The sequence below is a fragment of the Oncorhynchus masou genome, chromosome 29 (genome assembly GCF_036934945.1).
Source record: "Oncorhynchus masou masou isolate Uvic2021 chromosome 29, UVic_Omas_1.1, whole genome shotgun sequence".
NCBI classification, from domain to species: domain Eukaryota; kingdom Metazoa; phylum Chordata; class Actinopteri; order Salmoniformes; family Salmonidae; genus Oncorhynchus; species Oncorhynchus masou.
In genome coordinates this window covers 20,676,809-20,693,782 of record NC_088240.1, presented here as the reverse complement: position 1 = coordinate 20,693,782, position 16,974 = coordinate 20,676,809, and the positions used below count along the sequence as shown (strand labels likewise).

At 43.9% G+C, this 16,974-nt stretch overlaps 1 protein-coding gene across 1 annotated transcript in view; it reads right to left on the bottom strand.

Moving 5' to 3' along the window:
• The window catches only part of rnf17 (ring finger protein 17), a 33,042-nt gene extending 17,573 nt beyond the window's left edge, over positions 1-15,469 (bottom strand). The window contains 24 exon segments of the mRNA XM_064944738.1: positions 1,005-1,095; positions 1,339-1,451; positions 1,647-1,794; positions 2,005-2,256; positions 2,408-2,528; positions 2,645-2,765; positions 2,916-3,031; positions 4,140-4,317; positions 4,410-4,560; positions 7,234-7,424; positions 7,621-7,762; positions 7,885-8,056; positions 8,193-8,346; positions 8,478-8,569; positions 8,686-9,104; positions 9,189-9,263; positions 9,390-9,466; positions 9,570-9,738; positions 9,941-10,044; positions 10,274-10,363; positions 10,534-10,591; positions 11,750-11,847; positions 14,692-14,804; positions 15,280-15,469. Of these exon segments, the coding sequence (XP_064800810.1) occupies positions 1,005-1,095; positions 1,339-1,451; positions 1,647-1,794; positions 2,005-2,256; positions 2,408-2,528; positions 2,645-2,765; positions 2,916-3,031; positions 4,140-4,317; positions 4,410-4,560; positions 7,234-7,424; positions 7,621-7,762; positions 7,885-8,056; positions 8,193-8,346; positions 8,478-8,569; positions 8,686-9,104; positions 9,189-9,263; positions 9,390-9,466; positions 9,570-9,738; positions 9,941-10,044; positions 10,274-10,363; positions 10,534-10,591; positions 11,750-11,847; positions 14,692-14,804; positions 15,280-15,358 (3,324 nt within the window). The 5' untranslated portion in view covers positions 15,359-15,469.
• Between the last annotated feature and the right edge of the window lie 1,505 nt (positions 15,470-16,974).

Sequence of the window (16,974 nt, the reverse complement as noted above, 5' to 3'; positions counted from 1 at the left end):
TGACATCTAGGACTGGGATTGAGTAGGAGGCAGTTTACTCTGGGCACGCTATTCATCCAAAAGTGAAAATGCTGCTCCCTATCCAAAAAAAGTTAAGGGCTTGTAAAGTAAGCATTTCACTCTAAGGTATTCGGCGCATGTGACAAATGCATTTGATTTGATTCACTATTATTCTACAATGTAGAAAATTGTTTTAAACAATTAAATAAACTTGAATGAGTAGGTGTCTAAACTTTTGACTAGTACTGTGTGTATGTATATATCACACATACAACAGGTCAGCCACCAGGGGAAGACTCGTCGAGGCCTGGTGACAGAGAGTATACATCACGAGGTGATGCCTCCATCTGCTGGACGTGCCAGGTCTCGACGGGCTCTCTGGCCAGGACTAATTGGGGCTGATTGGGAGTTGATTGCTCACCAGCTGAACGAGTCCCATAAAGCTTCCAGAAGGGCAGCACACAGGGGAGAGAGAGGGGGAAGAAAGGACTCCCGTATAGTTGCAGAGGTAACAGGAGTGAGTTCAGTTTTTGATTCCCACAGGATACAGCAAGACCCGGAGCCAAGAAGACGGTATCCCGTGAGTCTCATGGGGGAGACGTATTCTTTTCTTTTTGAACTATTGTTTTAATAAACACCTTTGAAACTAAGCTAAACCTACTCTGTCCGTGTTTGATCTGTGTAAACGTTTTGACCCAACCCCCTGGTCTGCCACTATATCTATACACACACACACACACACACACACACACACACACACACACACACACACACACACACACACAGTACCAGTCAAAAGTTTGGACACACCTACTCACTTAAGTTTATTTATAAAAACATGGATGGTCAAATATGCCACAACACAAAACAGTGAGGCATCAGAGACTAGGCTTCATCTCCACCCCCACCCCTCTTTGCTTGGAGTTCACATAAGTGTGGGAAAGGGGTAGGGACTAGGGGAAGTGGTAGGGCTAGGAAAAGTGTGATGTGTGATGTGGCGTCACCTTGATGGTCATGATGGCCATGGCTCCTGTCAGGTAGTAGGAGATGAAGTCACACGCCGTGGCTGTCCAGGTGGAACGACCGCCTGCAGGTCTGAGAGGGAGAGAGAAAGAAATGGAGCGAGAGAGGGAGAAAGAGTGAGAAATTTGAAATGAGGTCTAAGGAGAATAGCATGCCCCTTCCTCCACTATTAGGATAGGTGTGATAAATAGCTCATGCCCAGAGGAAACCTGTCAGAATCTATTTTTGTGAAAGGCCTACTAATTCAGGACATTTTGCCAGGGATCAGTGTTTGAAGTCAGCCCTTCGTATACCTGCATTTGTGTGTGTGTTTACCTGATTTCACTGATGGAACACTCCAGCACCAGACAGCCAACCAGACTGGGCAGCAGTGGTCTCAGGTTGTTCACATGGAGTTTCACCTTGTTGCCAAAATCACAGCGTACTACCTAACACCATGTGGAGACAAAACACCACACTGCAGTTACAGCTGGATGTACCCATCCATCTGTCACTGATGAAACAGTTATGACAAATCAGCTACAATCAGCTGCTACAATGTTATTACTTCGAAATCCACTCCTAGTCCACTTTTGTGACTCGTAAAGGATAGATGTGTGTGTGTGTGTGTGTGTGTGTGTTACCTCGGCAATGAAGCTGAGGGAAACAGGAGAGCAGAGCTGGCCCCTCTCCCAGACCCCATTATTGTAAGCAGCACAGTACATGTCTGCCTTCCACTCTATCTCCTGGGGCTCTGTAAGGGCATACTCCTGCTTCAACAACTCATACACCCTGAAAGAGAGGGGGCGAGAGCAAGAGGGAAAGGGAGAGAGAGAGCGATAACTAAATGACACAGACCTCTCATCAGCGTCTCATTCTAAAGTCACACATCCACTCTACAGTTACAAGATTCCTGTGTGAACACAGCCCAAGATTCTCTGCTGGATTTGGCGAGGCTTCAGTAAGCCATCGTCTGTCCCTCCTTGCCCTCCTCTCCATCACCTCTTGAGCTGGGTGTCCATCTGTAGAAGCTGGACGTAAAAGCTCCCGGGTGAGACCACGTGGGTCAACCTGACCCTCAGGTCTTTCAGGTTGGCCGGCAGCATCAGGTAGGGCTGGATCTCTTGGTCCTGCTCTGGGGTCTCCTGGCCCAGGGAGGTAGGGGCTGGCTCAGACTCACCCAGAAGACCCTCGAGTGGGGGGTCCCACACTGTGGTGTCTACCACCTGGGCCTGGGTGTCCTTAGATTTGATGCTAAGGAAGAGGGAGATGGGGTAAAACAAAACATCTCCTTTTTGGAACCATACCCACATGTGTGTGTGCAGGTATCAAAAAGTCTAAATATGATTAGTTATTGATTTTACCCAGGAAGTATCCTGCTGTGAGATGACAGACACACACTCACCCCTTCTTGAAGCAGGCCAGTTGATCGTTGACCAGTAGATCTTCAATGTTTGCTAACGGCTCGCTGGAATCACTGGTCTCAAACAGCCTGACTGGCAGACCCCTGCCCCTTCGACCAGCCTCTGGGGGTTCAGAAGACACACACAAATCAATCAACTACAGAAAAGTCACACGGTTGTCGTAGGATGCCAAAACAGTGCCGTGTGAAAGGAGAACACTCCAGTTCTACCCGTCTTACCTGTGGCCACAGCGGTCACAAGTCTCTGGTCAGCAAGACTCTTGAACTTCTCTATACACGCTTTGCTCCACGTCTCACCCTCTTCCAAAGGAATCACATCAGCCAGGTAGCACTGGATGGCCTGGGGGGGGGGTAATTGTCAGAGGCAGTTGAATAATAGGAGTGCCCTGCCCAGTCTACCAACCCTAGCAGTTAATGCTGGGATGGTATATGGATACAGTCAGCCTTATTTATTCTCCATCCAACATACTCTTGTGTAGTGTGACCTCACCATGGCTGGGAGGGCAAAGAACTCATCCTTGATCTTCCTCAGGTCGTTGACTGACAGAATCTTGTTGTTGCCAAAGTCTACAAACTGGACTTCCACCTTCCTGCCCCCGGGAATACCTACACACGATAACATTTTAATCTTTAGGTAGACTCTTTTCCATACATTTTTGGAGTTTGCATATAATTTATTATCTAAGGGAGTGGTTCTCAAACCTCTCCTCGGAATCTCCAGACATTTGACAATTTTGTTGTAACCCTGAACTAGCTCACCAGATTTCACTTAGTTGACTATTTGAAATCAGGATGTGGTAGTTCTAGAATAGATAAAATACATGGAACGGTTGTGGGCCCCCAGGAGAGGTTTGAGAACCACTGATCTAAGGGGACAATACCGTAAAAACACATTGTGACCTCAATGAGCATACCTTGGTGCTGTGGCGGTCATTACATTTTGTCAGTTGGTAACCGTCATGCCAATGACTGCTAGTCTCACGGTCTCAAAGACCAAAAACAAACAGGTAGGCTGCTCCTTAATAATCTGAACGGAGTTGTTATTTGTAACAGTACGCACACACACACTGAAGGAAGAAAGAAGCGCAGTAACGTTATGTAGACTAGCCTCAATTAACCTACCGAGCTAGCTTCTCTCAGTTTGACGCAGTCAAGACGGGTACTATTTAATCAGATATGATGAGAAATAACAAGCAAGAAGTCTGCTAGCGTGAGTTAACATTGCGTGCAGTCGCTCTCTCTTTCTGTGCCTGCTCTTGTGTCACTCACTGCGCACACACACACCGCAGGCCCCTTCTCCCTAGTGCCATGCTCGTTCTGTTGCTCTCCCTCTCCTTTCCTCCACTCCGGTTAATAAAGTACCAAAACAAATGGAATTTTCTCATGCAAGGTTGTAAACCTGACCGGGTCTCTATGTTAAAAAGTGTACTGTGCATATTTTGTCCGCCTGGGAAAGCCCCGGGTCCATTTTGGAACGGGACCTCTTAACTCCCATCACCATTTATCCTCATCATTCAGATTAGACTGACAACAGGGCACTGAGTACCAAGCCATTCATTAGCCAGTTGATTATTCTGCCTTATACATCAGCGCCATTCATGTAGGCCTACAGAGAGCATTCATGTAGGCCTATGTGACTCATGACTGCCGGTGTGGCGGTAATTCGGTCACCGCAACTGCCCTAAGTGTACCCACGCACAGACAGTGTACTGACCGATGACATGGGCCCTGCACCAGACCTTGTCGTCAAAGCGTGCCACACAGGCCTGATCCAGGACAGGACAGTAGACCTCCAAGTCCTGGTCCTCTCCTCTGGTCCCCCTGCTGGGGCAGTCATAGCTGTAACACTCCTGCAGCTTGGCTGTCAGCAGCAGGAACTCCATGTTGTCAACCTGCGTTTAATCAGCGAGGGGGAAGAGTTAGAGAGGGCACTGGAATATCAGCTGATAATGCTTTCGTGTGTGTGTGTTTGTGTGTGACCTACCAGTTGGATGTAGAAGTGTGAGGGTGTGTTTATGTGGGACACCACAGCGTTGAGCTCTATATTGGTACGAGGGAAGACAGGAAGGTAGAACTGGAGAGGCCTCCTGCCACATGGCACAGTCTTGGCATTCCACGCCACGGGAGAGTAAAACCTACAGCAACAGAACGGAACAAACATTACTACTGATTATCCATGGCAACAAGGAAGAAACTGATGCAGCCTTCCGCAAAACTCATAAGGGAAACACTGGATATGTACAGTATGCAGGGTTCATACACATTTTGACAAATGGAATTAAGACTTTTTCATGACTTTTAACCAAATTTCCATGACCAATAATTGGTGCCGTCTGTGTGTACATATAAAACAGTATGTAATGTGATATCGACCCTGGGAGGCTGCTCTCTGATCCCATGTACCAACTCCTGTCGTTGTGCAAAGCACTTAACCCCACCACAAAGTAGAATACCTGTTAGGCAACTGTACAAAACAAGAGGTCAGTCTGGAGAGCTACTGGGTGTGCAGGCTTTTGATCAAGCCCTGCTCAAACACAGAGACAGTTCAGCAGCTAATTTCTAAAATGTGGTTTGTTTGAGGGGGACTGGAATAAAAGCCTACCCACTCATTAGCTCTCCTGGAGGATGATTGACCACCCTTGATGTATAATATTGCAACATTACAACCAAATACATTTTATGCTTTTTTAAATAATTTGCTAATTTTATATATCAAAAGATCAAATGGCTTTGATAGGCTACAATTATTTTTATTCAGCTGAAGCAAGCCCACACATTTTCTTCAGGAAATGTACCTTTTCTAATTTATTTTAGTTACCTTCGAAGTGATTACGTTGCAGGCTGACTAGCATCTATTGAGTTGCAATGTCCCATACATTGGATGCCCAAATAAACTATAAGTATCACCAAAACAAGTTGAAGCCACTTAATCCAAAAGAAAGGCTACATCTAATCCTTTTTTCTAAAATTACTGTTCACGATTCACAAATTCTTATTTTGATTCACTGCATTTGAACCAAATCCCAACTAATACAATGGTGAAATGTATTGTTCGTTTCGTAAAAAAGAATATTCATTTTAAACTAATCTGAGTCGTTCAAAAAAAAGTAAATCAACTTTGTATGGGCTTATTCGCAAGTGTTTTGGACATGACGAAAACATGAATACAAGCTAACAATAGCTTAACAGTTAACTAAAGGGCACAAGATATGTTTTGAATTGGCTACAAAGTTATTAGTCTGTTCTCTATTTAAGTGATAATGCCCAAGAAGTCGGCACGGGTGTTGTTAACCTTGAGAAAAAGTAAACCGTGCCAATATATCCTGCAAACACCGGCTTCGAGGGCATTATCACTTTTATACAACGTGTTAACAACATATTACAATAATCATTGACATATTTCCATAAAAAAAAACATTTTATGAATTTATTCATACTAATTCATCCTTCCACAAGATATAGTCCCAACACAAATCTAAGGTTGCTAACCAAGCAGGCTGGTCATTCGTTCGATCGGTTCAGTTGCCAGAGACGCGACCCAGTCATTCAGTCTTTTTGTTCTGCATCTATGGATGAATGAAACGATTGCAATTCAAGCTGGCAATGTTCTTATCCCTTGCTTGCAAGCTAGCCAACTACAGCTAATTTACAGTCACATAAAAAAGTACAGCCAAAATAACAGCAAAGTAGTTGCATTTGTTTAAGCTGTTTTCTAGTGACATTTATTTGGATACATCCATAACAATGAGCTAATAAGGCGCGATTTCGGTTGGCATAGAAAATGTGCTCACTCGGCAGAACACTGTTGTTCAGAGGAGCTAGCCAACAACTCAGCTAACACAATCCCTTCAAACTGAAAAGACTGCAAACTCGTTGCACTTCGTTTAGTTTGACCTTTTTTTCAATTGACATTTCTTTGTATATACCCAGAAAAATTATGCCAGCTGATTCATGATTTTGACTGGCTGAGAAACGCTGCCTGCCGGTCTCGTCACGTTCATTACTATGGAACAGCTGGAGATCAAATTTGAATATTGAAACAATGTTGCAAATGTCGGAGACAGACAAGGTTTATACCAATCTCTGCCGTTGAAAACTAAATGTTAGTCTAAAAGAAATGTGAGATAATGTCTAGATGCTTTTTACAGTGGAGATCGAGTTGATAAATTGCTTGGCTGGGCTGACGAGACAGCAGGTTGCCCAGTCAGATGGAACAGAGTAAATACGCATTTTAACGTCATAGATTTAGCCGGTGGTAACTTATGTAATAGACACCGGCTGGAATGCGATTTTAACCAATCAGCATTAGACCCACCCGAGGTATAACATTTTTATTTTATTTTTTACCTTTATTTAACCAGGCAAGTCAGTTAAGAACAAATTCTTATTTTCAATGACGGCCTAGGAACAGTGGATTAACTGCCTGTTCAGGGGCAGAACGACAGATTTGTACCTTTTCAGCTCGGGGGTTTGAACTTGCAACCTTCCGGTTAGGCCTACCTGCTGCTGCAATGTTCGACTGTCTCGCTCTCCTTGAGCAACAGCCCACTCTTTTCTCACAAATGCAGGTGATGCGTGTAAACACAGCTGTGCAAAAGTGTCATTCCGATCCTGGCTGATATGTGGATTTTAATTTGATTGATAAAATATTTAAAAACAAATTACATGAACAGAAAAATGACTTTTTCCACAACTTTTCAGATTTGATCATTTTCCAAAACCTTTCCAGGCCTGGAAAACACCATTCAAAAAATTCCATGTCTTTTCCAGGATTTTCATGACCATACGAACCCTGAGTATGTATGTACCTGGCGAGCTCGAGGAAGACCAGGTACTCTCGGAGGGACATGGGCATGTTGCTGGAACCGCTGTCCATGGGGCCTTTCTTCAGGTCCACCAGCAGAGCACCTCTCTCCTGACCAAACACCTGCATCTCTACTGAGGCTGAGCCCACCACGCGGCGAAACTCATCCTGGGCCTCCGCACTCCAGCCTTTAGTCTGGGAGAGAAGAGAGGAAAAGGAGGGGGATGCAGGTAAAGAAAAAAAATCTAAACTCATCCTAGTCACTTATACAAAAGCCCATCACTTGAAGAAAAAGATAGATGGCGACATACACAAATGTCATGTCAGAATATGGACAATATGCAAATGTATGCTCCTTACAAGGTCCGCAGGCACGATGTCATCAACTTACCAGGTCTGCAGGCACAATGTCCTTGAGGGAACACTTGATAGCCTGAGGGAGCCAGCGGCTCATTTCTGATTGGCCGGCCACGTCCACTCTTCTCAGACGCTCATTCATGTCCCTGATGAACAGGTCTGGACCCGCCTCCTCACTGGGAATGGGGAAGTAGAGGTGTAAGAGAAAGACAGACCTGGGTGACTGAAAAAACAAATCAATGTTCTGTCCCCTTTTATGCCTACTAGGTTTTTCACGTGTGTGCGTGTGCATCTGTACCTCTGCAGGGCTATTCCCTTGCAGAAACCATAGTCTTGGAAGTAGACTCTGACACGGTGAAGTTCAGGAACAGGACAGCTGCGGACCGGGTCCAGGTGACCTCTCTGGAACAGTTCTGTCAGGGTGGCCCGACACCACATCCCCTCCTTCCACTTCACAAACACTGTGGAGCCTGACGGAGACACTCACGCGCAATAGTCAGAGTGGCAACATCGCACTGCTTTCATTTCACAAACACCATAAAGCCTAGAGAGAGGGACATACCCACAGTAAGGTATCACACACACACACACACACAGTGATCTCACCAGTCTCCAGTATCTCGCTGGCTGTGAACAGTCCTCTCTCTCCAGAGCAGAGGGAGTTGATCTTCTTGGACAGCAGAATACAGGCCTTCTGCTCTGCCACGTGGCGGATGTAGAAGTGGTTAGGGTTCACCACATGGGTCACCATCACCCACTCCTGGAACACTGAACACACTCACAGTTTCTATGTGTCTCTATTCATCAAGTTATAGATTATGTGACCATAACTGTTGTGCATGTTATTATGTGAAATGTGTGTCTGTCTCTTCTACCTTTCCCCTGACTGACAAGTGGGAGGTCCTCCTGGTTCTTCTTGCTGCTCCTCTGGGCTCTCTGTCTCTCACTGGCCTGCTGCAGCTCAGACAGGTGAGCTGGGACAACTACAAGCAGAAACCAAGAAACACCATTATTATCCTATGGGTAATGGGGATGCGGTTTACCTCAGCAGACATGCACTGACGTGCGCTCTAAATGTTGCTGTGACATTGTCACTAACCTCCAACTGAGAACCCTGCTGCAGTGGTTTTGGATGAGGCTGTGGTGACTTGATGGCAGGATTTCAAACTGACTTCGTCCTTCCCTTCTTGTTCATTCTCCTCTATAATCTCCTCTATGATGACGTTGGGTCCGGAGTCTGAGATAGGGCTGGAGTTGGGTAAGGGCCGAGGGCCAGGGATGGGAGAGGGGCCCCAGGTATGCCTAGTCATCCTCAGGCTTTCCTGCTCCTGGTGAGGTGGAACATGCTCTCTGGTGCTGGATGGGGGAGGCCTCGTCATCGTTTGGCTCACCTGCTGCTGCTGGGGGCGGCTGGGCTCTCTGGTGCTAATGGAGTGTGGGAGCAGGGGGGCCTTCCTATTGGGCCCAGCCTGCTCCTGGGGCCTCTCTCTGTCTCTGTGGATCAGCTCATCTGTCAGACTGAGGGGGGAGTTCAAAAGTCAGTTAAACCATGTAAACAAAGATACATATATTTTTCTATCTGAAGTCAATTACAGTACGTACATCTTGGCGTTCCCAATGTTGATCTTCAGACACGCCTTCAGACTCCTGCCCAGAGCATCCTGCTGTGCTATGCAGCTAACACACACACATACATGCACGCCATGGTTCAGATGTGAGTTCAAACTACAGTAGCAGAACTCAAGTCAGGCCACATAGCTACAGGGTTTCAAATTGTAATGCAGGTCAACTTTATTGACTCACCTCAGTCCAGAGCCCAGAGACAGACACTTCAGGTCAAACGACTGTACATCCACAGAAGCCTGCAGGGTCTCCAACAACTGTTCAACACACAAACACACCCCGTATTCCTTGAAGTGCCACTCTACATCCAGAAGGTGCAGTTTAGTGTGTGTGTGTGTGTGTGTGTATGTATGTATGTACCTGCTCCAGGTCACAGTAGCTCTCCAGGGAGGGGTGCTGTCCGACCTGCTTGGCCTTCTGCATGGCTGTGTCCAGGGCCCTCATCCTCTCCTCCACACGGCCCAGTTCCCTCCTGCTGGACGGGAAGTGCTGCTCCATGTTGGTCAGCTCAGCCACCAGTGCCCCCTTCCTGACAATGTAGGAATTACACCTCACCCCATGAAACAAGAAAAATAATGGGGTCCACTTACTGTATACGTCCATTTGATCAGCCCTGATAAAAAGCATTACAGCCAAGCGCAATACACACAATAAGTAGCAGAAGCTACAAATACATAACACACTAGCCCATTAGTGAGAAGAAGGTATGAGGTGTTTGTAGAGTAGTGTACCTTCTATTGAGGATGGTGAAGGCCCTGTCCATAGCCTCATCTATCTCCATCAGCAGTCTGGCCTTCTCTCTCTTCACTTGCACCATCAAGCCTTTCACCAGAGTCTGCAGAGCCAAGCACACAGCAGGTATGCTACAGGTAACATCTTGCTTTCAAACAGGGCTGATTTCCCAGACACAGATTTAGCCTAGTCCTGGACTACAAAGCATGCACAATGTATATTCTCCATTTAATGTGCTTTTTTCAGTCCAGGACGAGGCTTAATCTGTCAGGCCATAGTATTATTGGATCATGGAAGGACAGGAGATCTGGGACAGTACTTTAGTCACTCACCTGATGGATGTTGTCCAGATTGGCCATGTTCTCAGAGGCCTGAGACAGAGCCTCTTCTACTGCTTTCAGTGCTTTCTCTACATCTGGACCCTAGAACAGAATACATATATTGCCTACTATATAGAAACAACAGAAATTCTTCCATTTCTGCAGCATTCTTTAAATAATGCCCTGCATCTCTGTTTGGCTGACCGACTCCAGGAGCTTGGATATTACTGATCAGACAGGCCAAGCACTCTTATATTAACGTTAAACCATACCTGTTTTGTGTCCTCCTCAAGAGGTGAAGACGAGGATTTGACTCTGTGATGCCTCGGTCTGTCTCTACCAGAGTTTTAATAAACAAAAATAAAGGTTGTCTACAGAATAAGAACGATTACATAAAGTGCATTTGGAAAGTATTCAGTTCCCTTGACCTTTTCCACATTTTGTTACGTTAGAGCCTTATTCTAAAATGGATTAAATTGTTTTTTCTTTCTCATTAATCTACACACAAAACCTCTTCAGCAAAAACAGGTTTTACGAAATATTTGCTAATTTATTAAAAACAGAAATACCTTATTTATATAAGTATTCAGACCCTTTGCTATGAGACTCGAAATTGAGCTCAGGTGCATCCTGTTTCCATTGATCATCCTTGAGATGTTTCTACAACTTGATTGGAGAACACCTGTGGTAAATTAAATTCATTGGAAAATTTGGAAAGACACACACCTGTCTATATAAGGTCCCACAGTTGACAGTGCAAAACCAAGCCAAAGGTACTTCAACAAAGTACTGAGTAAAGGGTCGGAATACTCATGTAAATGTGATATCAGTTTTTATTTTGAATTAGCAAAATGTTCAAAAACCTGTTTTTGCTTCATCATTATGGATTATTGTGTGTAGATTGATGAGGGGGGAAAAACAATTTAATCCATTTTAGAATAAGGCTGTAACGTAATTTGTAGGGGAAAAAGTCAAAGGGTATGAATACTTTACGAAGGCACTATGTAAATAAAGATGTTTATTATTTTTTTTATACATTTTCAAAAATTTAATTGTGGGGTATTGTGCGTAGAATGATGAGGAAAAAATATATACATTTTCTCCATTTTAGAATAAGTCTAATGTAACAAAATGTGGAAAAAGTGTAGATGTCTGAATACTTTCCAAACGCATTATATTTCTAGTTTGGAGTGTTTGTTCATCATTGAGATATGAGACAGAATCTCTGTGATTCCAAACTGAAGGACCCATAATGGTCTGAGGAGAATGGTAGTGTTCGCTCAGAGTTAGCTGCTAAATGGACACTGAAAAGAAAAATTAGAATAGGGGGAAATAATATTGAAATGTTTTCTATTTATAATTATGCTCTTAATATGTGTGTAAGGTCAACTGGACAGCAATTTAGTTTCTGCACTGTAAACTGCCAAAGTGAATCATAGTGGCTGGCATGTGTGTATTTATAAGTATGTGAAATAAACTGTTATATACCTTTTCATTTTGTTCATTTTGGCTGTGTAGATGAGGCCAATGATTCTGCTGTCCACCTGCAGTCCCTCCACCCCTCCTTCAGGAAGAGTGGACTCAACCTGCAGGAACACCCACTGCATTTCATACAACTACACTACTTATTCACACTGCAGCTAATTAGCCTGCTGGTAAGTAGTATGAACTGGCACAAAAGTATGTGGGCACCCCTTCAAATTAGTGGATTCGGCTATATCAGCCGCGCCCATTGCTGACAGTAGGGCTGGGCGATATGGCCAAAATCTCATATCCCGATAACGATACATATGATAGCACATTTTCTGTAAATTCAATGAATAACTACTTTATATAAAATGACCACGTGTAAAAGGCCTATTTCTCTTTGAATTATACTCAACAAATAAAAAGGTACTTACTCATATTTGATTATTTCTCCTTTTATTTAGAACCTTTGCGCAAATGTTTCAATTAAGCATATAACAAAACAATATTAATGTATAAAATCTAAAAAGGGTAAATAGAAAACATTTCAACTAAAGTTGCAAACAAAATAAATATAGGCCTAAAATATATATATTTTGGGGGCTTGCCTGTTTTGCATGTTATTTTGGCATTAATACGTGTCACATATCAATTTGCATTTGGTACCTTGGGTCGAGAGTTTGCACCAACTCACGAAACCCCCGTTTCTCAACCGTGTAAATTGGGGCCATGTCTTTGCAGATGTAAATTGTAACAGCAGCTGTTCTCCTTCCATCTTCGTGATTCTTTGCCATAAATGGTGTGCCGCGGGCAAAAGCCTCTTGCCACGAGTTTGGGGGGGGGGTTTGTTTTGAGCACTCGACTGTACTTTTTTGGGTCTCATCTGTAGACTCTCTCCGTACAGTTTCACATGATTCTTGCGTAGGTGGTAAAAGAGGTTAGTGGTGTTTGATTCTGTTGTCAGGAACGGCCTGCAGCATATTTTGCAGAGGACAGTTTTCTGGTCTGTGCCAGACTTTTCATACCCAAACCATGTCCATGCAAACAAAGTAGCCCCTCTTTTAGGTACGAGCTCTGTGTCTCCATGCCACGTTCACTCTCCTCCATGTTTGTTTGCGTTCACATGTGGAAAGAAATTTGCAACACAAAGCGTCATCCAATTGACTAAAAATATTGCCGTAGAGTGATTTGCGACACAACAAAATAAACAACAGAGCATAATATGAAACGATAGACGTTTTTCTATTGTCACACGAGATATATATATATATATATATATATATATGTCGCCCAGCCCTAGCTGACAGGTACAGTGGGGCAAAAAAGTATTTAGTAAGCCACCAATTGTGCAAGTTCTCCCTCTTAAAAAGATGAGAGGCCTGTAATTTTCATCATAGGTACACTTCAACTATGACAGACAAAATGAGGGGAAAAAAATCCAGAAAATCACATTGTAGGAATTTTAATTTATTTATTTGCAAATTATGGTGGAAAATAAGTATTTGGTCTCAATACTTTGTAATATACCCTTTGTTGGCAATGACAGAGGTCAAACGTTTTCTGTAAGTCTTCACAAGGTTTTCACACACTGTTTCTGGTATTTTGGACCATTCCTCCATGCAGATCTCCTCTAGAGCAGTGATGTTTTGGGGCTGTTGCTGGGCAACACGGACTTTCAACTCCCTCCAAAGATTTTCTATGGGGTTGAGATCTGGAGACTGGCTAGGCCACTCCAAGACCTTGAAATTCTTCTTACGAAGCCACTCCTTCGTTGCCCGGGCAGTGTGTTTGGGATCATTGTCATGCTGAAAGACCCAGCCACGTTTCATCTTCAATGCCCTTGCTGATGGAAGGGGGTTTTCACTCAAAATCTCACGATACATGGCCCCATTCATTCTTTCCTTCCTTTACACGGAACAGTCGTCCCGGTCCCTTTGCAGAAAAACAGCCCCAAAGCATGATGTTTCCACCCCCATGCTTCACAGTAGGTATGGTGTTCTTTGGATGCAACTCAGCATTCTTTGTCCTCCAAACACGACGAGTTGAGTTTTTACCAAAAAAGTTATATTTTGGTTTCATCTGACCATAAGACATTCTCCCAATCTTCTTCTGGGTCATCCAAATGCTCTCTAGCAAACTTCAGACGGGCCTGGACATGTACTGGCTTAAGCAGGGGGACACGTCTGGCACTGCAGGATTTGAGTCCCTGGCGGCGTAGTGTGTTACTGACGGTATGCTTTGTTACTTTGGTCCCAGCTCTCTGCAGGTCATTCACTAGGTCCCCCCTGTGTGGTTCTTGTGATAATTTTGACACCACGGGGTGAGATCTTCCGTGGAGCCCCAGATCGAGAGAGATTATCAGTGGTCTTGTATGTCGGTACCAGAGCGCCAAGTCTCGGTCCAAGAGGCTTCTAAACAGCTTCTACCCCAAAGCCATAAGTCTCCTGAAAGTCTAATCAAATGGCTTCCCAGACTATTTGTCCCCCCCCCCCCCCCCCCCACTTCTACACTGCTGCTACTCTGTTATCTATGTATAGTCACTTTAATAACTCCACCTACATGTACATATTACCTCAATTACCTCGACACCGGTACCCCCAGTATATAGCCCCGCTATTGTTATTTTACTGCTGCTCTTTAAATATGTTATTCTTATCTCTTACTTTTTTAAAAAGGTATTTTCTTAAAACTGCATAGTTGGTTAAGGGCTTGTAAGTAAGCATTTCCCTGTAATGTCTACTACACCTGTTGTGTTCACCGCATGTGACAATTATAATTGGATTTGATTTATATTACTGTAAAATGTGAAAATGTTGACAATATAGGGACTATACATATACAGGGAAGTGTATACATTCAGCATTACATTTACAGCCTTACCCCTTTTGAAATATGTATGTGACCATCAGTTTCATGTAGTGTTTGTTGTATAGCTGACTTCAGGTGCTAGTACTGTACTGTACCTTGCATTCAGGGCACAGAATGACATTGTTAAACTCCAGTGAGCGCAGACAGGTAGTGCAGAAGATGTGGGAACATAGGAGGACATTGGGAAGGTTGCCAACGATTTCGTCCTCTGAAAAGATTAATGGCATTAAAATGTATTTTACAACGTTTTGTGCATTTTTAGATTGGGGGAAATGGGTGCCTAAACCTGCAACAACAAAACATGTTCCTATGCCATAATTAGAGTTAACGTTAACGGAAGATACTTCCTCTCTGGCCATAATGGTCCGGTCCAGTCCAGACGTATTGGCACTGTGGAAGTCTATAGGCAGAATGAGATGATGTGTCCGGACCAAACTCTTGATAAGCTTCTTCAAGTCAACAAAATGTATTATTAACTACGATATAACGTTACTGTATAAACACAGTTCGCCTGTTTACTTAAGAAAATGGACCGTATAACTTTTGGTAGACACAACGTGGCCCGAAGCTAGCTAACAGGTGTGCAATTTGACAGGTAACGTTAGCTCGATATAGCTAAAACTTTAAACAACATGAATGACAATATGTGGACTGGCAAATTATAATTATTACAAAGAATTTACCTGGTAAAGTGTAAGCAATACCGCATATGTTACAAACCACAGAGTTCGGGTTGTCGGCTCGAGGCGTTCTGTCCGACATTTTTGAACGGACGACTACGGTTCACATCGATTGAAAGAATGTTCTGTCTGAGTCCTCTGCCTCCAATTATGTCACGTGCGCATAAAGGCACGCAAGAGCAGATGGAAAGGCCCGACCGTGCACACGACAGGATGGATGGAAAAGGTTGCGGAGAAAAGGCAACTTCTTTCTCCATAATTCCCACTTGAGGGCGCCATATCATACTTTAGCAATCCCTGGCCTTCCGGAACCGCCTGCACCCGGCAGTGATGTCGTCTGTGAGTATTGTGGTCAAGACTGGTAGGCTAAAGAACACGTTGACCATTGTGCACTCAAGTGCATGATGATAACAATTAATTTTAAACATAATAAAGAAAGTATGCCTATTTCCACTGTTTTTTCACCTTTTTGCCATTAAATGGGTTTACAGCTGATTTTACAGCTGAATTAAACCTTTACAGCTGAATGGACAATGTTATATTTACGAACGGGTCCAAGGGGGATATGAGTGTACAGCCGGCTGCATAGATTCACTTTTGACTGTAAGATGAAACTACTTAATACCGGCCTTTCGGGTAGCAATGGTAAACCCTCTATTTAAAATGAGTAATAATATTTAAATTGGTTGTATGAATGTGTTAATTATGTACATGTTATTGCCTACAGGTAAAACAAGTGCTTTGGGGCAGACGGTGAGAAAGAACAGTTTAAAATTAGTTTTACATGTAAGTTGACCTAATTGATTTAATGTCTATATATTTAAATCTCATAATTGTGACCGACTGTTTGATTCCCACAGTATACATTCATTAATGTGCAGCAATGAGGCCGAGGAGACATCACTTCGATCTGTATGCAGCTGCAGTATTCCAAATACTGTGCCTAAGTGCAGCGCAAGCTGTGCAATGGAGCTGAATAATGGGAAGTGACAGGTTACCAGGAGCAGAGAGGCCAGACGGCATAGGTAATGTAGTAAACACAGTCAAATACAACAACTTTGCCCTTCAGCCTGCGTCCACCAGTCTGAGGTAAAGGAAACAAGTAGGCCCTAGATTCAACCAGGTGAGGCTTGTGAACTGTGTGTGGCTGTCCATGTGGGTGTTTGGGTGAGAAAGACACAGAGGAGAACCAATCAGTAAAAAAGCACAGCAGACTGAAAACGGGACAGCCGGGCATTCGTGTAGTTGAGTCTGTTTCTGCTGTAACATGGACTCTAGAACCTGATGAACCTTTGTTGCAGAAACAAGCAAGGTGTTGTAGCAAACAATACTTTAGTTGCCTAGGCAATGCCCCCCTCTCTGCAGCAGCAGCACATGTAGTCAGGAGCGGAGCGGAGAAGAGGAGAAAATGTGCATCTTAAAACACTATTTGTTGTTGGTATTAGAACAGTTATAACATTGGCCGCAGTCATTTAGCTGACCAATTACGTCATTCAAAATTCCATGACCGTCACAGCTCTAGGGTAAGTATGGCAAAAAGAGGCATGGCTTCATCCTACTGACTGTAGCCTGTCAGACAGATGCCTAGAGTGCAAAGAGATGTACGAGTCTGTCTGTGGAGGAATCTGGCCTATGGTATTTACCAGGGCTAGCTGCAGACTGGCAGGGGGAAAAGCATGTTTACCACGGGTAATGAAC